The sequence below is a fragment of the Taurulus bubalis genome (assembly GCF_910589615.1).
Source record: "Taurulus bubalis genome assembly, chromosome: 10".
NCBI lineage: Eukaryota > Metazoa > Chordata > Actinopteri > Perciformes > Cottidae > Taurulus > Taurulus bubalis.
Window position 1 is genome coordinate 25509080 of NC_136598.1, and position 21977 is coordinate 25531056.

The 21977-nt window shown below is 41.3% G+C and overlaps 1 protein-coding gene across 1 annotated transcript in view; it reads left to right on the plus strand.

The window, feature by feature from the left end:
- The window catches only part of ecel1 (endothelin converting enzyme-like 1), a gene marked incomplete at its 5' end in the record, with an annotated part of 36960 nt that overhangs the window by 8671 nt on the left and 6312 nt on the right, over positions 1-21977 (plus strand). The window contains 6 exons of the mRNA XM_079224584.1: positions 8443-8665; positions 14514-14612; positions 15098-15172; positions 16272-16375; positions 17788-17846; positions 20194-20245. Of these exons, the coding sequence (XP_079080710.1) occupies positions 8443-8665; positions 14514-14612; positions 15098-15172; positions 16272-16375; positions 17788-17846; positions 20194-20245 (612 nt within the window). The remainder of the gene's footprint in view (positions 1-8442; positions 8666-14513; positions 14613-15097; positions 15173-16271; positions 16376-17787; positions 17847-20193; positions 20246-21977) is intronic.

Consider the following 21977-nt stretch of genomic DNA (forward strand, 5'->3'; position numbering starts at 1 on the left):
AACATTTTCAACTTGCTATACTATGACTTTATTATTTTTTAAATACTTTCTTCGGTATTTTTTTTTATATATATATATAATGACTTTATTTATTTATTTATAATATACTATGATTTTAATATGTTTTTAAATACTATATTGTAATTTTTTATTTTTTAAATACTATACTATGACTTTAATATTTTTGTAATACTATACTATGACTCTAACAACATACAGTATGATACAATTACTTTTTATGACAAACTTTACTATGACTTTTTATATTTAATGACATATTTTACTGTCCTTTAAATACTTGAACTCACCAGGATGTAACACACTTTTCTTTGAGCTTTTTATGATTTTCTTTACGATACATGACTTAAGATTACATACCATACTCTGACTTTTTCTTGACATTTTACTGTACTAATCACCTTTTTATGACATTTTAAGATTTGCTTTTTTATGACATTTTCACGACATATTATGCAATTACTTGTTTATCTATAACACAGACATTGTTGGCACTTTTTCACATTTTTACAGGAAACAAACAAAGTTTATTTTTCACTTTAGAATTCTTATACATTTTTTTATTGTGCTTACTTTATCAAACACAACACAAGATATGATCTCATCTGTAAACTCTCTTCTCTATCAGATTCATCTGTTTTGTGATTCATGTCTGATAACAGTTCCTCGTCTCTTTTATCTCTGCAGTTCTCCCTTCTTCTTTTTTTAAACACTACGCTCCAACACCCTATAATCACTGAGTTGAGTCGTGTAATTCGTATAATTCATAATCCACTTTGTACAAATCAAGCTTGGAGCAGAACGGGAGAAAAGAAAGAAATAGATTGTTGCTTTCTTAATCCTGCAAGGGGAAATGTTTCACTACAGCGGCATTTATGCATACAGGTAGCAATACAATATACAAAATTAAAAACGCACACTATATACAAAAATATTTATATTATAATAATAAGAACAATGCATAATATATGCACAACATAGAATAGAATAATAAGAACAAATGCACAATATATACACAAAATAGAATAATGAGAAAAATGCACAATACAAAACATAGTCTATAATAAGAAAAATGTACACAAATATAAACACACAATTTCATAGAAAAATAAATGCACGATATATCCAAAAATATTACAGTATAATTAAAAGAAAAATGTACAATATAAAACATATTATATAATAAGAAAAATGTACAATATATAAACAAAATTTCATAGAAAAATAAATGCACGATATATCCAAAATAATACAATATAATTATAGGAAAAATGCGCAAAATATATAAAAAATGAATAAAATAAAAAGAGAAATGCACAATATATATAAAATATGTAATTAAATGCACTGAATATTCCTTTTTCTGGACAAGAAAAGAAGGTGGATGTGAACTGTGGGCCTTCTTGCCTTCGTTTGGAAAGATAAAAATGTATTCATTGTTTGGGTTTTGCTCTCTCTCTCTCTCTCTCTCTCTCTCTCTCTCTCTCTCTCTCTCTCCTCTTAAAGTGACAGTGCATAAGTGTGTGATCATTCTCCTGTCTGGCTGACCTCCTCCTCTGAACCAACGCTACAGCGTCCGCGTCGCATCGCTCCTCCTCTCAGGTTGCAGGAGCCGTCGTTATGGACGCTCCGTCTCTTTCGTTCCTCTCGTTTTTAACAATCTCCTCTTCCAGGCGTCCGCTCATCCATCCCCCTCTGATGGCTTCGCGAATAGATTCTACACCATGTTTCAATCATCCTCTCTCTTCGTCTTTTGTTGCCTTCAATGATCTGACGTCCTGTCTTCTCTCTCTCTCTCTTTCTGTCACTCCGTCAGCTGCACCCAGAAAGTTTAAAATCGACTTTTTCCTCGGTTGTATTCAGCTCAGGACTAAATGACTCTACTTCTCTTGATGTATTCCCTCAGTAAACATTGTAAACATGAGTTTATGTCTCAATCTCTAGTTTCAAGTCTTCTTCAATACAGCATGATGTTCATTTAGTAAATTATGGTCATTTAGAGTCAAACAGACCATAAAGCAGGGGACGCTTTAGGGCGGGGCTACAAGGTGATTGACAGGTCGACACCATATCACTCCTCAGTCCAGATATGGTCACTTCCTGCTCTCTGGTTGTAAAACAACAACAACATGATGGCCGTAATCCAAGATGGCGACGGCAAAATCTCCAGAGGCTTTAAAACAAACCGATGGGTGACGCCCACTTCTTAACAGTCTGTGGTTAGTAGACGGCTCCTTTATAAGAATCATACATTAGTTTAGCTGTCAGGCAACTTTGTATCTCTTCGTTTAAGAAAGCCATTGTTTTCGTTATTCCTAACATTAACTCCAGCTTCTCTTTTTTCATTATTTTCCCCCCCGTGGGTACAGACTTCTATACAAAGACAGAGGAGGCAGCAGTTTGAAGACATTCTCTCTCTCTCTCTCTCTCTCTCTCTCTCTCTCTCTCTCTCTCCGTCTGTAACTTTTTTCCCTTCACCGATCTCTTCTCTCTTCGGGCTCCGGCTCCCCAGCTCTCTCCATCTGTCTCCTTCTCCTTCTCAACTTCTGCGTCTCCCGCCTTCAATTCCGCTTAAAAAAAAAAAAAATCCCCCTCAACGCCGCTCTCCCTCCTCATCTCCATCTGCACCTCTTCCATTGACTCCCATCCATCCCTCCCTCCGTCACCTCTCCACCTCCTGTCCTCCTCATCCTCTTCACTTCCTGCCGCCTCCACACCGTCTCCAGGAAGTGCTTTATTAGGGGTTTGAACAAAGGTTTACACCCAGCGCACGCATGCAAATGAAGGAGGCGAGCTCCCGGGTTTCCTGAAGGGGAGTTGCTCATCAGCTCACGAGAACTCGGCTCCTCACATCAAGGTTCCTCTCCGCCGAGGAAACGGGACGAAACCGGGAGTCTGAACCCCGACGGGGCAAAGACACAACAATGATCCACTTCCTCTTCCTGCCGCTTCATCTGCGAGGAGTGTTTCAGTTATTAGTTCATTTAATGCAACACAATTTCGATGATAATGATTGTAGCTGGAAAGTATCTTCTTCATAAATGAGGCAATGGCAACAATGTTGCAACAACCAAAATGATGTGTTTTAGTTAATTTGCACATAGGAGGAATTTAACAAAGTGAAAGGTGCATAAGAATAAACATAGACAGAGAATATAATGGTACAAATATCCTAAAAACAATACACTTTTTATTGTTTTCATAAGATAAATATGGTAAACAACAACCAGATAACAGCACTTTAATACATTATAAAAGTGGCACGTGTGTTTTAATAAGAATAGCGTGTTACCATGTTATTATTAGCTAATTAGAGCAAAACACAGTAAAGTAAAGTACAGCTGATGGGAATGTCATAGTTTTGCAAGTATATAAACATAAAGTATCATAGTATAAAAACACGTTGCTCAACATGTACACAACATGCTGACTCATCGCTGGGTTTTAGGACTCAGGCTTTTTAATCCAGTAGTTATTGAGATATTCCGGTGTGGACCAAAATGGTGGAACAGACACCGACATTCCTAAAAAAATAGAAGGACATAATAGTTGCTAAAATAACACAACTGCAACCAAGACAAGGACTCATGTTTGATGTTGAGTTCAAGGTCAAATGTCCCCGGAAATTAGGATTTCCTTCAATAAATACGGCAGATTTGGAAGTTCTGACTCTTGTTCAATTGGAGGCTCGGTGACAAGTAGAGGTGTCGGACCGTTGTTTCATTGTCCAGCAGAGCAGATGGAGAGGAGGTTTGGTTCCTCTCAAGGCCTCTAATGGACCTCAGAAAACACACACACACACACACACACACACTTTGAGAGTACACGTGACGGTGTAACAAAGAGGAAAGGTTTGGATTCTCGTGGCGCTCCGAGAGGTGAAGCGGTTTTTGACCCTTATCTCTTGCCACCTTAACACTTTCCTTCATCTATTCTTCTCTCCTTCTCCAACATTCTTTTTCTTTTTCTTTGCAGCGTCTGTCTTTCACTCATTTGTTAGCTTTTTTTTTTCTTCTTTTCTCCTCTGAGAGCCTCGGTCATTTCTCCTCGCCCGTCTCCATCCTCCTCCTTTCCCTTTAACCACCCTTCATCCTCCTTCTGCACATCATTTCTCTCCTCTGCTCTTCATCCTCGGGCTGCTATTGACACCTCCATCCATCCATCGCACTCCCATTTCCCCTCTGTCCGTTTCTCAATCAGTGAGAATACACACTCTCCATCTTTACGGCCATCTATTGACCTCCTCCTCCTCCTCTTCCTCCTCCTCTTCCTCCTCCTCTCCCTCCACCTCTCCCATGTTCTCCCATCGACAGTTGTTCCCATAATACAAGTCAGACAAGAGCAGTCACACCTCCATCTCCTCATCCCCATCCGTCTTTTCTTTGCTCCACCTCCACTGTGTGTGTCTGTGTGTGTGTGTGTGTGTGAGAGAGAGAGAGAGAGAGAGAGAGAGAGAGAGAGACTGCAGCCAATCCCATTAGCCAGATGAACAGGCCTCCAATGAAGGGGAAAGCATAATGACAACACCAGCGTCACACACACATACACACACACACACACACACACACACACACACACACACACACACACACACACACACTTATATGCATACACACACACACACACACACACAGACACACACACTCCTCCCTTGCCTCTCTTGCTCTCCGTCTGCTCCTGTGTACTTTTAGGTTTAAGAAAAGACCGTGAAGTATTTCGTAAGGTTCAGGAAAAAAGATCGTGAAATACCTTTAGGGCTAAGAAAACGTCGTGAAGAACTTTGTTAGGTTCAGGAAAAGATCGTGAAATACTTTTAGGGTTAAGAAAACGTCGTGAAGTACTTCGTTAGCTTTACGAAAAGATCGTGAAATAGTTTATTAGTTCAGGAAAAGATCGTGAAATACTTTTAGGTTGAGGAAAATATCGTAAAATACTTTTAGGTTCAGGAAAATATTGCGTTTTGGATGAACGTAACTACAGAAGTCGGTTACTTAAGAAGGTTTCTCGTTTGGGGCACGAACCGACGTCTCCTTTGGTGAAAGACTCGTCCTCCTCCACTTCCTTTTTCTTCGGTTTAACTACGAGTTTCCTGCAGTCTGAAACTATATGCCGTCATTAAAAAAGTTCTCGCCCAAATAACAAATAAATAAATATGGATTCCTGACTCCGTGCAGCTTGTAAGTCAGGTGTACATTTTCTCTTTTAACATTATTATTTAACATAAAATCAAGAAGTCGGTCTGAAATTACCAAGTGACGGAGCCCCTCCCCCCTCCATTACCTCCGGGTCATTACCTGTGGTAATGTGTTGATGCAGTGCGAGGCGGCCGGTGTCTTTTCATCTCCCTAACTAGCCCCATTAAAGCCCATTCAGCTAATGAGCCTTCACTCAGTCCTCCGGTGATTAAGACCCACTGCTTGATCTGTGCGGCGCTCTCGGCTTTCATTTAGCTCCGCTGCGACTCCATTACGGCACAAAGCGAACACCGGAGTACACGAGTGTGACCGTGTAGGGGAGAGCTGGGTGGTTCTAGGGACCGGCTAGGGAGCCGGAGACGAATGGATCGAGTTCAGGAAATCATTCGCTGTTAGTAGCTAAAGGTTGTTGTTTTTTGTGTCTTCTTGAAGGTGTGGGTTCAACGTCCAAACAGTAATAAATCAGTTCAAATGAGAGAGAAGTATAGTAGAATGCTCATTATTAGAGTCACTACTACTTTGTTTTAGTGTTGTTTCTGGCGACCCCTGTGGACTAAAGTGGTAGTGTCTCTGCGCGCCTCCCTTTAGAAAACCTCTCATTTTACTGCAGCAGGGTCTGGTTCTGGTCCTCTCTTCTGAAGAGGTCCAGCACTACACTGAGAATGGTTCAGGACCAGATCACAGTTCCTCACTGTAACTTTCGGTTGCTTGCACAACTTTTAGTCGACAACAATTCTGAATATCATAAATCCGATCCCTCTCGTTAACCCCCTCGTTTTAAGTTTGAGTCCAGCTTTTACTTTCTCGATTGTTGTCGTCCCACACACATGCTGCAGGTTCCACCATTATCATATAGATGACTTACACACACACACACACACACACACACGCGAGCGCTCGCATTTAGAAACTCACACATGTCCAAGTGTGACGATAAAAAGCTAAATAAAACAAAATGAGCTAATCGAACACAAGCGGCCACACCTGTAACACCTGCTGACCACCTGAGTCTCCTCATTCATTTATTCACCCCCTCCCCGCCCCACCCCCCCGTCAATTAAATTCACGAGCGCTCTATTGGCGGGACCTCGGGGTGCTGTTGCCAAGGCGCTTTTTGATTTAATATCAAATGTCATGCAAACGGGAAAATGCAGAAAACAACAACAACAAAAACAACGTGCCTTGAGCATGCTTGTGCCTCTGCATGGAGCCTCGCAGTGGGGGAGGGGGGGCGGGGGGGCATTTGTCCCCGCAGGGCAGAGGAGATGTGAGCACCCAGTGGGTGGGGGCACGAGGACACGCCAGCGCTGCGTCGTCTGGAGAGTAGAAGAAGAAGAGGACACAGCTTGAATGCATAAATGAATGAACCATTTTTCTCTCCTCCAGCTCGACTTTTTAATTTTTTTTATTCCCCCCCCCCTCCGCTGTGAGTCACTCCGGATTAGAGGGGAGCTGCTCTTAACACCGCTGGGCCCTCTTGACTCCTCTTCATTCGCTCTCCATCACTGTCTCTACTTCTTGTTTTCTCTCTCTCTCTCTCTCTCTCTTAACTTTTCTGCCTCTTAAAGCGCTCAGAGGGCAGATGGAGAGACAGAACTCTGAGCCAGATGGGAGGAGAATACTGTGAGACGCAAAGAACAATAACTATGGAGACTATGTGTCACTTTAGAAAGTCAAATTAAGCCTTTTTAGTTATTCTTTTAGTTCAATGAAAAATGCACCTCTTCTACACGTAGAGTTTGTGTTACGTTTAGAGGGAAACTTCTTGTCTTCAACCCACACGGTCGCAGTTCTTAACCGTTTAGCCAACAATTTGGTGATAAAAGCTTATTGATTTTCAAAATATGCATTAAAACCAACAACAAGTAAGTGAAAAATAGGAAGAATGAAAAAGAGAGGGTGAATCTTTGTATATATATATATTAGAATAATAATAAAGACAAATACTAAATAAACACACCTTATATCCCCCTACTGTTATTTTTTTTATTTGTTCTGTTCTCTCACGAAATCAACTCTGATGCAATTATCAACCAGGAAGTATTTAGACCCCAAAAGCCCACACATGTGGATGGTTTGAAACCATAAAAAAGGTCTTTAACCCAAAAGAGGCCGCTGTTTGTGTAACGCCCAGACCTTCTGTGTAGTTTTTGTTGTCACCGTCTCGTTTCTGGCTCCTCCCTCTTTATGTGCCGTCCTCCTGTGATTGCAAGCCCCGCCCCCATTTTATTCCACCTGTGCTTCGATCCCCTTTGTATTTATTCTTTAGTGCCAACTCCTTGTTCTGGCCCAGTTTGTCTCTTAACGTTTTATGAGCTTACCAGCGGTTTCCCTCGTGTTTCCACCAGTTTTTGTTCACTCGTGAGTTTTCGCCTTTCGATCCGGAGACCTCTGCCTAGACTGATTCCCCGTGTGCCGAACCTTTAGTAAAGACCGTGTTTCGAAACCGACTTCCTCGCTTTGAGTCTGCTTTTGAGTCCTGCTTCCCGTGGTTTCCAGTTCCCCAAGTCAACGTTAATTTATTTGCCACTTATTAACTTCCGTACCAATAAATATTTTAGCCCAAAACTACGATCTTTACCTGAATCTAGGTTTTGTTTTTGTTGCTTCAACCTAACTAGTTGTTTCCAGTGAAGACATTATTTTTAAGGTCTCACTGAACCCATTTAGCAACATTTTACGATCATAAAACATCTCTCTGATCTTCCCAATGTCATAACTTTGCCACAATTTCTGGAACTCATCATTTTTTTTCTGATATTGTTTCTTTACTTTCTCTTTTCTGGTCCATCATTCGTCATTTTGACGCGGCCGAATGACTTTGATTGATTCCTGCAGTCGGACCAGGAGAATACCATCCGGACTAGTTTCAAACCGCTCACACTTTTGTATTTTACCCTCAGTCACTCCTTTGCCCTTTGGTGCGCTTCTCTTTCACCCAATAATTGTAACCTAAAGCTATTCTTATATCACGCAACGAGCGGAAATTGTCTGTGGCTTAAAATTTTTGTTTAAAATGACCACGAAATTGAAATAAAATAAACAAAAACACCACAAAATTGGTTGTCTTTAAGAAACAACAAAAAGAGCACTGCAGTTTTGGAGTCAAACAATAAAATGATCAATAAATCCATGTGGACGATTGACTTTTGTCTCTCATATCATTCCATTAGCTTTGCTAGTGACCATGTAACTGATCCATCCTCCCCCCTTGTTTCCTCCGTCCTAGGGTCCTCCACAACTACATGTTGTGGCGCATCGTGGCGGCGCTCAGCGAGCACCTGTCCACCGCCTTCCGCAGCACCATCCACGAGTTCTCCCGGGAGATCGACGGCACCGAGCAGCAGCTGGAGCTCGGCCGGCTCTGCCTCACGCAGGCCAACAAGCACTTCGGCATGGCGCTGGGGGCGCTGTTCGTCCAGCAGCACTTCTCCTCGCAGAGCAAGGCCAAGGTACGCAGGGGTCTGCAGATATCCCACCAAATTATTGTTTCAGATTATCTACGGGATCGTGAGCAAGGAAGTAGAAAGATCGCAAAAGACAACAAGGGTTTGGTGGATGTCGAACAACCGGCGTCGCTCTTTATTAGTCACGTAACTTTATTAGTCATGTAACTTTATTAGTCACGTAACTTTATTAGCACGTAACTATATTAGCATATAACTGTATTAGCATGTAACTTTATTAGTCATGTAACCTTATTGGTCATGTAACTGTATTGGTCACGTAACTTTATTAGTCATATAAATTTATTAGCACGTCATTTTATTAGTCACGTAACTTTATTAGCACGTAACTTTATTAGCACGTAACTTTAGTCATGTACCTTTATTAGTCAAGTAACTTTAGTAGCACGTAACTTTATTAGCACGTAACTTTATTAGTCATGTAACTTTATTAGCCACGTAACTTTATTAGCACGTAACTTTATTAGCCATGTAACTTTATTAGTCACGTAACGTTCTTAGTCACGTAACTTTATTAGTCACGTAACGTTCTTAGTCACGTAACTTTATTTGCACGTAATTTTATTTGTCATGTACCTTTATTAGTCAAGTAACTTTAGTAGCACGTAACTTTATTAGCACGTAATTTTATTAGTCACGTAACGTTCTTAGACACGTAACTTTATTGGCACGTAATTTTATTAGTCACGTAACTTTATTAGCACGTAACTTTATTAGCCATGTAACTTTATTAGTCATATAACTTTATTAGTCACGTAACTTTATTAGTCACGTAACTTTATTGGTCATGTAACTTTATTAGTCATGTAACTTTATTAGCCACGTAACTTTATTGGTCATGTAACTTTATTAGTCATGTAACTTTATTAGCCACGTAACTTTATTAGCACGTAACTTTATTAGCCACGTAACTTTATTGGTCACGTAACTTTATTGGTCATGTAACTTTATTAGTCATGTAACTTTATTAGCCACGTAACTTTATTAGCACGTAACTTTATTAGTCATATAACTTTATTAGTCACGTAACTTTATTAGTCACGTAACGTTCTTAGTCACGTAACTTTATTAGCACGTAATTTTATTAGTCATGTACCTTTATTAGTCACGTAACTTTATTAGCACGTAACTTTATTAGTTACGTCACTTTAGTCATGTAACTTTATTAGTCACGTAACTTTATTAGTCACGTAACTTCAGTAATAGCACTTAGGTAGTTATTTTTACCCAAATGACGATCTTTTCAGAAACCTAAATAATTGTTTCACGATTTTTTCTTAAACCTAAATAATTATTTCACAATCTTTTCCTCAACCTAAATCATTATTTCACAATCTTTTCCTCAACCTAAATCATTATTTCACAATCTTTTCCGCAACCTAACCAAGTATTTCACGATCTTTTCCGCAACCTAGATAATTATTTTGCGATCTTTTCCTAAACCTAACTTGGTTACTTTTAGGGCCGTACATAACCGGCTAAATAGACATGTGTTGCTGGTTTTCATAAAGAAAGAATTTTTGTCGGATACCATACGATCCGTTGTCAAAGGAAGTTGTGTAGATTGAAGAATTCGGGCGACTTTCATTTTATCCTGTTCTCAGAGATTTTCTCCACATTCATTATGTTTATTGGATCCAGAAAGTTGCCAAATTCCACTCAAGTAGCCTTTCGATTTAAAATGACCTTTTGACATTTAAATAAAAATAAAAAGCTAAAACTGAGATGCGAGCCAGCTGAACAACAGCCTGCCAACCTCGAGACCCGATCCAGGGTCGGACTATTTGATTTCCACTTAACTCCAATCATTCCTGACAGTGAGCTAAAGCAACGCTACGGGTTCCAATATACACAGTGATCGAGGGTTTGAGGACAGGATGTAGCTCACAGGCGGTATATCAGAACCTTTTTGCTAAAAACAGTAAACGGTGAGCTGTAGAAGCAAATACAATGAGACTAAAGACATTTTAAAGTGGGAACTTTTGCATCACGAAGTGAATTCATTTTTAATATGAAAATATTGATTAAAGCAGCTTTGACTACACTGAAAATAATCAGTATCTAAAGATAATAAACAAGCTTTCATTGCCCCACAATGCAATGGAGTTATTTACAGCTGCAAAAAAAAAAAAAAAGATTGAGGAAAACACAAAATGAAAGTATTAAATTGTGGCTTTTTGTAGTTAAATTGGCTTTCCAAAGTCACAGTTTGAGCGACGCCCAGCTGTGCGAATCACTTCCTGTTTGTGCCGCAGAAGACATTTTACGATCATACAACATCTCTCTGATCTTGCAAATGTCATAACCTGATATTGTTTCTTTACTTTTGATTTTCCGGTTCGTCATTTTGACGTGGCCAAATCATTTTGAGAGGTTCCTAACCGTCTTCACCTCTCACACGTTTTATTTTCCATTTTGTATGTTACTCTGTCGCTCTCTCCGGTGACTCCTCTGCCCTTTGGTCCCCGTCTCTTTCGCCTTGATCCTCCCCCATAAGTATTCCTCTCTCGGTGCCGTGTCCACTCTCACGACACGGGGATACGGTTCCCGATAACATCTCTAACCTCTGTGACCCCGCGCTCTCTCTCTTTAAGCTTCCCATCATCTCCCCTTCACCTTCCTCCTCTTACACTCTCACGCTCTTCATCCCACAGTTGAGCTGCTGATCTTCTTCTCTTGCACTCGTTTTAAACCTCAGGACTCATAAAGCATGAAGCGAGTCCGACGCACCCGGAGACGCAATTTTATATTTAGGTTCCCAATTTAAGATTCTACTAAGATGCCTAAAGTGTACATTTCAACAATGCTTGAAAGGATGGAAACCTCATGCTCGGTTCCTGCATTATTTCTGGTTCTCAAACCGGTCGGAGACCTCATTATCAACACCAAAGGTACCGGCACCTGCAGCCATGTGGCCTCCACCGGCTCACTGACGCTGCTGACCTCAGTGTGGACGGGATTTAATAAGACTCTGGAGCCGAGGCTGAGAGACGGGAGACGGGGGGAAGGAGGCGGGGCAAAGGCGAGCTTTCTCATTATCCTGAATCGCTCTCAACATGCACCGGTGTATTTTAGGAGAGGCAGATTGTTTAAGGTATAGTTTGAGAAAAGTTTCTTCAAGTTTGGACGGCAAAAAATGTCCGATGTTGGAAGAGTCCGATGCCAATTATGATAACGCACGTTTTGCTACTTAGACATGTTGTGTAGGTCGGGGAAAGGACAGAAACTCTTGTCTCTCTTGACTTCCTGTTTCCTCCTTCTTTCACTGTTGCCTCCCTCGTGTCTTTGTATATATATATATATAAATATATATATATATATATATATATATATATATATATATATATATATTCAGCCTTGTGTACCTTACCCTGGCTTATTTGTTATTTTTCTCAGTTCTGGACTTTGGATTTTAAGTAGTTTATGGACTTTTCGGTTCAGTCATTTTGGACTCAGCAGCTTCACCTCGTTAATCATTTTTATTTCAGACGTTTCTTTCATTAAAATCCTCCTCCTGCTTCCCGCGTCTGTCTGCATTTGGATCATACTTCGTTGACCTCTTGACCTCCTTACATTCTGCTTTGCTACATAAAAGCCCCACTATGAGTTGCATTGACACTGAACACTGGCACTAAAACATACATTATGAGGATTTATATTGGGGTCAAATATGTCATATTTTAATGGTTCGGCAATACTGTACTTGTTTAGCCAAGTGCAGTGCACAAAAGCTTATTTTAGCTGTCGGTAATTAACGTTTATTCTGAGTAAGTTGATGACGAGACAAAATAAATGGTTTGGTTTGTCTATTTTCTGCAGCCTGTGGAGGAAGTTGGGTTACGTTGTAACCAGAAGCGTTACTACGTTGCTTTACTCTGTTTTGCGAAACCTCATCAAGCATTTTTACAATATTTTACTTCACCTAACCAAGTAGTTTCCTGGCTGTGTTTACGTAAGTAGTTTTACACAAAGAGCTTCGGTGTTTGGATTTCTAAACTCGTGAAAGATGTAGGCGTGCCCCGTTTAGTGTTCAGTATTTCCAATGTGCCAGAAATATATATGTTAATTATTCTGCTGCTCTATAAATCAAAAGTATCGACTTCAACTTGAATATTAAAATGGGGTCGGATCGGGATCGTGGCCCAATAACCGTGATCGGGACATATTAAAAATGTACTTCCTCCAGATGCTCCGAGGTTCATAGTTCTCCTCGAGTGGCGAACAAAAACAAGGATGCAAAAGCCAAAATCATCAAAAGCAGATTTCTAATATTTGATTAAGGTGGAGGTGACTTCCTCTTTATGGACTTTTATGGAATTTGGAAGAAAGACGGAAAAGAAATAAAGACATTCCCAGTAATTACAGCTTCCTGGTGGCTTTGCAGCTGACTATTTTACTGCAAACCTTCTACATCCCGTCAACGCGTCTTGTCAACGCGTCCCGTCAACGCGTCTCGTCAACGCGTCCCGTCAACGCGTCTCGTCAACGCGTCCCGTCAACGCGTCCCGTCAACGCGTCCCGTCAACGCGTCTCGTCAACGCGTCCCGTCAACGCGTCTCGTCAACGCGTCCCATCAACAACGCGTCTCGTCAACGCATCTCGTCAACAACGCGTCTCGTCAACGCATCTCGTCAACAACGCGTCCCGTCAACGCGTCTCGTCAACGCGTCCCGTCAACGCGTCTCGTCAACGCGTCTCGTCAACGCGTCCCGTCAACGCGTCTCGTCAACGCGTCCCGTCAACGCGTCCCGTCAACGCGTCTCGTCAACGCGTCCCGTCAACGCGTCCCGTCAACGCGTCTCGTCAACGCATCCCGTCAACGCGTCTCGTCAACGCGTCCCGTCAACGCGTCCCGTCATCGCGTCCCGTCAACGCGTCTCGTCATCGCGTCCCGTCAACGCGTCTCGTCATCGCGTCTCGTCATCGCGTCTCGTCAACAACGCGTCTCGTCAACGCATCTCGTCAACAACTCGTCCCGTCAACGCGTTCCGTCAACGCGTCCCGTCAACAACACGTCCCGTCAACATGTCCCATCAACGCGTCTCGTCAACGCGTCTCGTCAACGACTCGTCCCGTCACTGCGTTCTGTCAACGCGTCCCATCAACGCGTCTCGTCAACGCGTCTCGTCAACGCGTCCCGTCTCACTCCCTTTGACTTGCGTTGCTGCTGGCAGCTGGAAAATGGACCCCATGTCCCAAGCTGTTTAAAAAAAATGAAAATGAAAATTTCTGTGCCGGTTGAGCGCTTCCTCGACTTGCAGGTTCGTGAAGTCTTTTTTAGCTGCAAATGGGGTCGCTGGCAATTACATATTGGACGTGAGATTTCATGTTGCACACGAGAAGTGACATCAGAAGCTGCAGCAGCGAGTTCACAAAGGCGGAAGAAAACCCAGCGATCAATCCAAATGGTCTGTTAGGAATACGAGAAACTTAATTACACCTTTTGACTTCTTAGTTTTAGGGAAGTCCAACCAGTTCCTCTGCATTTCTCTCAAATATATATTTATATATTTAAATGTGCATATATTTATTAATATATATTTATTTATGTATGTATATATACTGTGTATATATATCTTTTTTTTTTGCTACAGCAGCATTTATACATACAGGTGAAGCAATAAAGAAATTCTCAATATATAAAAAAAAAATTTAATAATAATATTTAATGAACTAGCAAAGCAATCATGCAAAGATAAACAAACAAAGTGTAACGGTGTTATAGTGGAGTGATTGATTTGACCCGAGCAAATAAAAAAAAATTGCAAAAATACAAATGCATAAATATTTAATGTATAATATGTTGTGTGTGTTTTTTGTTAAACCCCTGCAGGTCCAGGAGCTGGTGGAGGACATAAAGCACTCCCTGGACCTCCGGCTGCAGGATCTGGACTGGATGGACGAGGCCACCAGGGAGGCCGCCAGGGCAAAGGTTCGAGTCCCGCTTCGCTCCCGCATCACAAAACACCGCTCGCCGTCACATCCCATTAGGATTTGAAGAAGGGATTTAATTATTTCTTTGCAATTCCCTATTTTCTTTTTTCTTCTTTCCGGGGTTTGATTGATTGCTTGGTTAGATGGAAGTGTGTGATAGAATACATCAAGGGCTTGACTTTGAGAAGTGGGATCGTCTTAATCCGGATCTCTCCGTGGCGCCGATTTAGGGTCTGCGCTGCAAGATATCCTCCTAATACTTTTACAATCTGAAGTTATAATCCTTTTAGAGGGCCATGCGGAATATAAAGAGCTTCCTGTAATCCTATTACTCTGAGTTTGCTTGATTAGTGCGTGTGTGTGTGTGCGTGTGCATGTGTGTGTGTGTGTATGTGCGTGCGTTGCCACAAGTGGCTGTGTGGGGATGTTGGACCAGTTGTTTCTCCTCCATCATTCTCTTCTTCTCTTCTTCTTCTCTTCCAGCTGAAGCACATGATGGTGATGACGGGTTACCCAGACTTCATGCTCAAACCTGAGCTCATAGATCAGGAATACGGGGTGAGTCATGAACTTCCTGTTCCATTTCTCTCTCTCGTTTTCCCTCTCTTTCTTTCTCTCTGTTTCCCTATCTTTCTTTCTCTCTTCACTCTCTCTCTCTGTGTTCCATCAGACATTAGCATGCCACCTGGATGAAGGTGCATAAGATGGTAAATGGACCTGTGTGTGTGTGTGTGTGTGTGTGTGTGTGTGTGTGTGTGTGTGTGTGTGTGTGTGTGTGTGTGTGTGTGTGTGTGTGTGTGTGTGTGTGTGTGTGACCTACATGCCGGGAGGAAAATATCGGTAGATGTTGGTAGAATTATCTCCACCGTGACCGGCTGAAACATTGAAATGTCGTTCAAATGTGTTGGTTTATTCATAAGAAACTACACAAGGTGCTCAGTAGAGTGCAGATCTCTGCAGAGCTTCAGCAAGAAACCACGTTCATAGCCAGACCTACGAAAATAAATTAATTAATTAATGCGTGAAACCGGCTTTATTTGATCGTTTATTTTTTCACGTAGCTTCTGTGCTTAAACCTGTTGAGCCCTTATATATCAGGTCACAAGTGACAAATCAAGAAAAAAACATGCTATAAATAAATAAAAAAAACATGCTAGGTATCAAATTAAACATAAAAATCAAGGCTACAATAATATATAATCCCCATGTACAACATCTAAGCACAACTCAAACAATAAATAGGATTAGGGCTTAAAGGGCTACGTAACGCCGTTTAACTGTCGTTATTTTAACCCAAATCACAATCATATTCCTCATCCTAACTACCTTTTTTGTTTTGTTTTTGAAAACGTAAAACTTAACCCCTAATTGCTCCCTGTTGCGGTGTATAGAGCAAAAATGTAAATCCCCTTGGATAAAAGCGTCAGCAAAATGACATGTAAAAGACTGTATTCATGCAACGAGTGGAAATTGACACGTTAGTGGACTTTAGTATGAAAAACAAGAAGTAAATACCTGCAATGTCGACAAAAGTGATAAATCATTTGTGTATTCGTAACCCGGTTCTTCCTCGGCCCGTTCCATGAAAATCCGGCCTGTGGTTCTTTCTTAGCGTCGGCGTTCTAACCCTGTGATCGTTTTTCTTCTGTCGTTGCAGTTCGACGTGGACAAGAAGACGTACTTCAAGAACATCCTCAACAGCATCAAGTTCAACATCAAGCTGTCCGTCAAGAAGATCCGGGAGGAGGTGGACAAGACGGCGTGAGTGTCGCCGTTACACGGAACTTCTACTTATTTTACTGACGGCCATTTAAAGGAGGTTAAATACCCTTGAAATGCCGGCAGCTGAGGCTCTCACCGGACGCCTCTAATATGTTTGACACGCCTAACACGTGTCCCTGTTTTTGATTTTATTTTTGACACATTTGTTGATGCGCCTCTAAATTAAACCAACAGATTCCCAAAAATCGACACACACAGCTGGAGAAAATCCATTTGATTTACTTATCTCCAGCAGCCAGGCGGCATGCAAAGTGCTGTGGGACATGCGGTTCATTAAAAAATATACAAAATAAAACATTTTTTAAATGAAGTATAAAACTAGAACCCCTCGGATGGAGCGCGTCTCTGCCGTGACGACACATTACAGTCGCATTAGTATTCCGAGGTGCTCGAAAAACAACTCATTAGCCCACACTTGACGCCCGGAAGACTTAAATCACACACTCCTCCTTTATCCCCAACGACAAAATATATAAATAAAAAGGAGACGAACCTTTTCATCACTCACTCTGTTGTCGCCGGGAAATAAAGAAAGCAAAACACTCCTCCTCCCTGTCGCCGCGGTGTTTTGTCTTCCGTCTCTTTCACTCTCTCGCTCCCAGAACAAGGGCATCGCTCACTCTCTCAGAGTTACTCGTTTTTTGGAGGATTTTGCAGCTGATCGATTGGCTTTAAGCGGATTACCGTGAAGGGAACCGGCCGCGGTTTTCCGTATGTGGGGAGGAACCTTTGCCGTGGGACCGCACACGGTGAATATTTCTCACCGGGAGGGGGGAGTTTAGAGAGAGGCCCGATCCCAATGCCCCCTAAAGCCGAAATTCCTGAAGGTTCGGGGTTTGAGTTTGAGAGGCTGCAAGGGTGGATTGTGGGTATTTTACTCCCTGATTCGAACCTCTTCCGAGCTCCTATTGCCTCACGAGATCTCATCTCGTGAGGCAATAGGAGCTCGGTGATTGTTAAATAATCTATTTCCTCATTAGTTTTGTCAAAACAACCAAATGAAATGTTTGAGTGTAATATTCTTCCGCTTTAATGTGTTTTTAATGTTCCACCTTTGTTTCTGTGTACATTTAATATGCCAAGCGCCGTCCTCTATCGTCTGTTTTTTATTTTTGTAAACCCTGTGTTAGTCGTCACCTCGCTATGAATTGTGGGTAATTCCCTTGTGCAAAGTCTGCAGAGATGCGGAAAGGGTTCATAAAGGCCTCTTTGCAGGAACACGCCTCAAAGTCCACGGCGAGTGTTTGAAATTCTGTTCAGGAATCGGGGATGTGTGTGTTTTTTCTTTTTCCTTGTAAATTGGTGATTTCAGTGTGTGTGTGTGTGTGTGTGTGTGTAAGAGAGGGATCCCATCTTCTAAACCCCTGTTTGTTTGATTATCTTCTCCCCAGGTGGCTTCTCCCCCCTCAGGCCCTTAATGCCTACTACCTCCCTAACAAGAACCAAATGGGTGAGTGCGTGACTCCTCATTGCACACACTGATTTCTGTGCTCTGCTCCATCCCCGTCACCATATTCGCGCATCAGTTACACGCAATTACACCGTGTTGACGCCTGTTCTTTTTCCCCCCCGACAAGTCAAATATGTCGGTTGGTTAGAGGGGTGGGTCCACTTTCCTCATATCATATTCTGTCTCGTCGCTCACTTTCTCCTCTGATCTGCAACTCACATGCTTAATACCCCCCTGGAGGGGAAAAACAAGCGGCAACACCGTCGCGAGTTTTTAACAAATCTGGCCTTGCGCTGTCGCCCCCTCCTCCTCCCTTCCTCCCCCCTTCCTCCCCCCTCGTCTCCCCCCATGATCGGCCTGCTCGTCTGTCTGCCTGCCAGCTGGATTAAATCTTTCGCAGGAAAATCAATGGCGCGCTCGCAAGCTGATGCTAGAGGACAGGAGGAAAAACAGCCATCAGAGCCTCCTGGGTCATTTCTTCTTCTTCTTCTTCTTCTTCTTCTTCTTCTTCTTCTTCTTCTTCTTCTTCTTCTTCTTCTTCTTCTTCTTCTTCTTTAACACACATGCGTCTCATCTCTGTGTTCACTTTCCCACTCAGCTTTTTTATTTTATTTAAATCAAATTAATATTGCCCGCTTAAGTTCTACCTCCCGTCTCCTTTTATTCAATTTCTAAAATCCTGTTCAGGTTTTTGAAGATTAAGAGACGAGGAAAGAGATTTGATTTAAAAGTAGCTCCCTCGCGTCCTGGGTTTTCTTTTCTTCTTCGTGGGAAGCTGTGGCTCCGTCGCTAAATGACTGATGTTAAGCTACTTACATGTACATATACTTTCACGATTGCAATCTCAATTATTGAAATGACCAATTTAATTTGTAACTGTTATTGTTTTTGATTCTTTGATTTACAGCCGTACTAACACCGTCCTAGTTTAGCATGCAAAGACTTGCTTATTATTACTCCAGCACTCCAGCCGTGAATGCACAACAAACATTTTAGATATTTATTAGATTATATTATTGTTACGATTTTCCAGAAAGGAAAATTGCTTAAAGTCTGATTAGCAACGTACGATGTGAGACTAAAAAGCGAGATCGTCGCTTCAGGGCGGTTCCCTGATTGCATTTCAGCAAATGTTTGCCTCCTCTTTTCGCTCTCAGTTTACATTCATTCAAACAAACCCAGCTGCAACGTGATTGGTCGATACTACTTGGACTACAAACAGGAAACCAGAGCGTTTCTAATACAAACACCTGCTTCACAATGGGACAAGAAGGCCTTTTTTTTTTATCTCAGAGCGAGAACAGTTGAAACCAAGAATGTCACTCATTCTTGGTTTCAACTGTTTCTTCTTTTACATTCTTAAAAAAAAAAATGCAGATAACAGAATCTAACAGTCAAAAATGAAAAAGGAGATAAACATTCGGTAAACATTCTTCTCTAAAGGTAGTTTCCCTTTTATAATCTGTATTTATTTTGCATAAGAATGGCGACTCTGTTTATAGAGATTAAGCTGAGGCTGATGGGAATGCCGTAAGTCGAGAAGTCAAGAGGATCACCGAAGTTATTAAGATTCCTTGGCGCTGGATGAAAATTCAGGGGATCAATGGTCATCCTCTGGGGAACATGAATCTCTTTGTAACATTTCAGCTGTTTAACTTAAAGAGGTGAAACAACCAACTAATATGGACATGTACTTTTGGAGCACTTTTCTAGTCTTCCAACCACTCAAAGCACCGTCATCACACTACATGACATCATTCACCCATTCATACACTGATGGGAGGGGCTACGGTTCCACCTGTAGCTAACATTCACACCGTAGGCACGGCTACGGGAGCCATTTTGGGGTTAAACGTCTTGCCCAAGGATACATCGACATGGGCTAGCGGAGCCGGGGATCGAACCGGCAACCCTCTGATTGAAGGACGACCCTGCAAACTCTTCACCACTACAATTCTTTGAGACACATATTCTTATTTTAGTCAAATTAACTTAAAGCAACTGAAGCGTGCCGCTGTCGTCCTGCGATGACATTCTGTGTACGATCATTTTAAAGCTGCTGGACGAGGTTAAGATTCCTCTGCATGTGGAGGAGACTGACTTTGTATTCTTTTTTTCAAAGAAATTTGGGCAAATAGTGAGACTTTCTGTCATTGTCCTCTATCGCGGCTTTAAGGCATCAGTGATTTCCATTTCCTTCTAACTGTCGTTTCTCATCTAAAGGAGACTGCATCAACCTTTTCCTACTCGTTCTGAAACCAGAGTGTGTGTCTATGTGTGTGTGTGATATTCATACGAGTTGTATCTGAACCGCGTCCCTCATGTTGTTTCTTTATCTCTTTTGCAGTCTTTCCTGCCGGCATCCTTCAGCCCACTCTCTATAACCCTGAGTTCCCACAGTAAGTAGTGCCTATCGGTCCTATAGGGAGGCAACAGCACCACCGCCACAACAACAAAGGTCATTAGCGGCTACGTTGGTCTGGCAAAAGCTCTGCTTCCCCGAAGTCCCAGCGAAACCAATTTAACTACCCACCAAGAGCTCAATTACTGCTCAAGGTGCCGCTAATGGAACAGGTGTCATTGAGAGGTCGCCTCCCTGAATTTGAGTCCATCGAGTAATTTGATGCCGCATGAAAGTAGATCGCCTCCCTGTCCGACTCGATCGTTTCTATTTATCTCCGTGAGCTCTTCGTGATGAGCAATTCGTGACTTTGGAGTCGCAGCGTTATTGGAACGAAACTTTAATCGGAACACGAAATATTACCTTTTCAGAAGTACATTTAGAGAAGATAAAAAGCTTATTTTAATCAAGGTCTGGCAGATATGGGGGTATTTAATAATGACCGGTAATGTATTTTTTTTTTTACAAATATACAGCTGCTGAAAGGCAATTACAGCATTTTGTGATGCATGATGTCTTTTAAAGCTCTATCGTCATTATCGCCAAAAACAAGGGACCAAATATTTTACCCACAACTTCGGTGGAAAAGCTTTTAAATTAACTTTTAAATGATGATGTCATTAAGCACTGAAGTCGCCCACCAGGGACGAAATGTTTTAATATGGATTATGATACCAAAAACTACACCCAATATAGAAGCAAATAATTGCCATGATTATTTGAATTTCATCAACAACTAAATACATTTGAAATGTATGCATGGCCTCGAGTCACATGACTGACTCGAGTCACATGACTGACTCGAGTCACGGATTTCATGACTTTTGGCTCCACTTGATGACATTTAAGACTTCAACACCAACAACTTTACTGAATTAGTTCCTTAATTAACAATTTTCATTAATAAACAGAGTATGTATATCTGAGAAAAGTTTCTTTTAATTGCCTTGAGAACTTTTTCTGGTCAAATATTTTTTTTTAAAGTCAAATATTTTGCTAATAATAGTGGCTTTTCTTCAAATTTAAAGTATTCTGCAGTGGCTAAATTCCAAAATGAGGTATTATGGGAATGATTTGCTCTTAAACTTTACTAAAATAGAAATATAAACAAGCAAAAAAAGGTTTTATTAAATTTGCTCTGCTAAATTTCTCAAGTGTTAAATGTTTTCGGACCAGACGTCCAATACGAGCTTCGAGTACTTTACACATTTCAGTCTGAACCAAAAAGGTACCGAGGTTTTATACGAACTCCATCTGAAAAACAATCTCTGTGTTTTTACCTTCCTCTGATTCTGAAGCTTCAAAGGGCCATGAATGTTTTATTCCATGAATTATAAAACTGTGTATATAATATACTATAATTAATCATTTACGATGGTATCCTGACCATCTATCAAAGCCGTACTATGCGTCACATCATGTTTGAAAATAAAATCCAATGACTAGTTATATAATTCAACATAGCTACTGTTTAAAAAAAAGGTTTAATGGTTATTACATGAAAATAAATAAATGAAGCAGAGAATTTGACAACATGGGCTTTGAATACCCCAAAAAGGAAGGGTTTCCACAGGGTTTACTTTTTTAACAGACAATAATTTACCTTTAGAATAAAGAAAACTAATTGTTTTCAGTGATGGATTACCTGTCACAAGGAAGTTTCAACTCCCTGCAAGCGGATTTTCATACAATACTGGCATGAATTCAAACCAAACGGCAGCCTGGAAGGT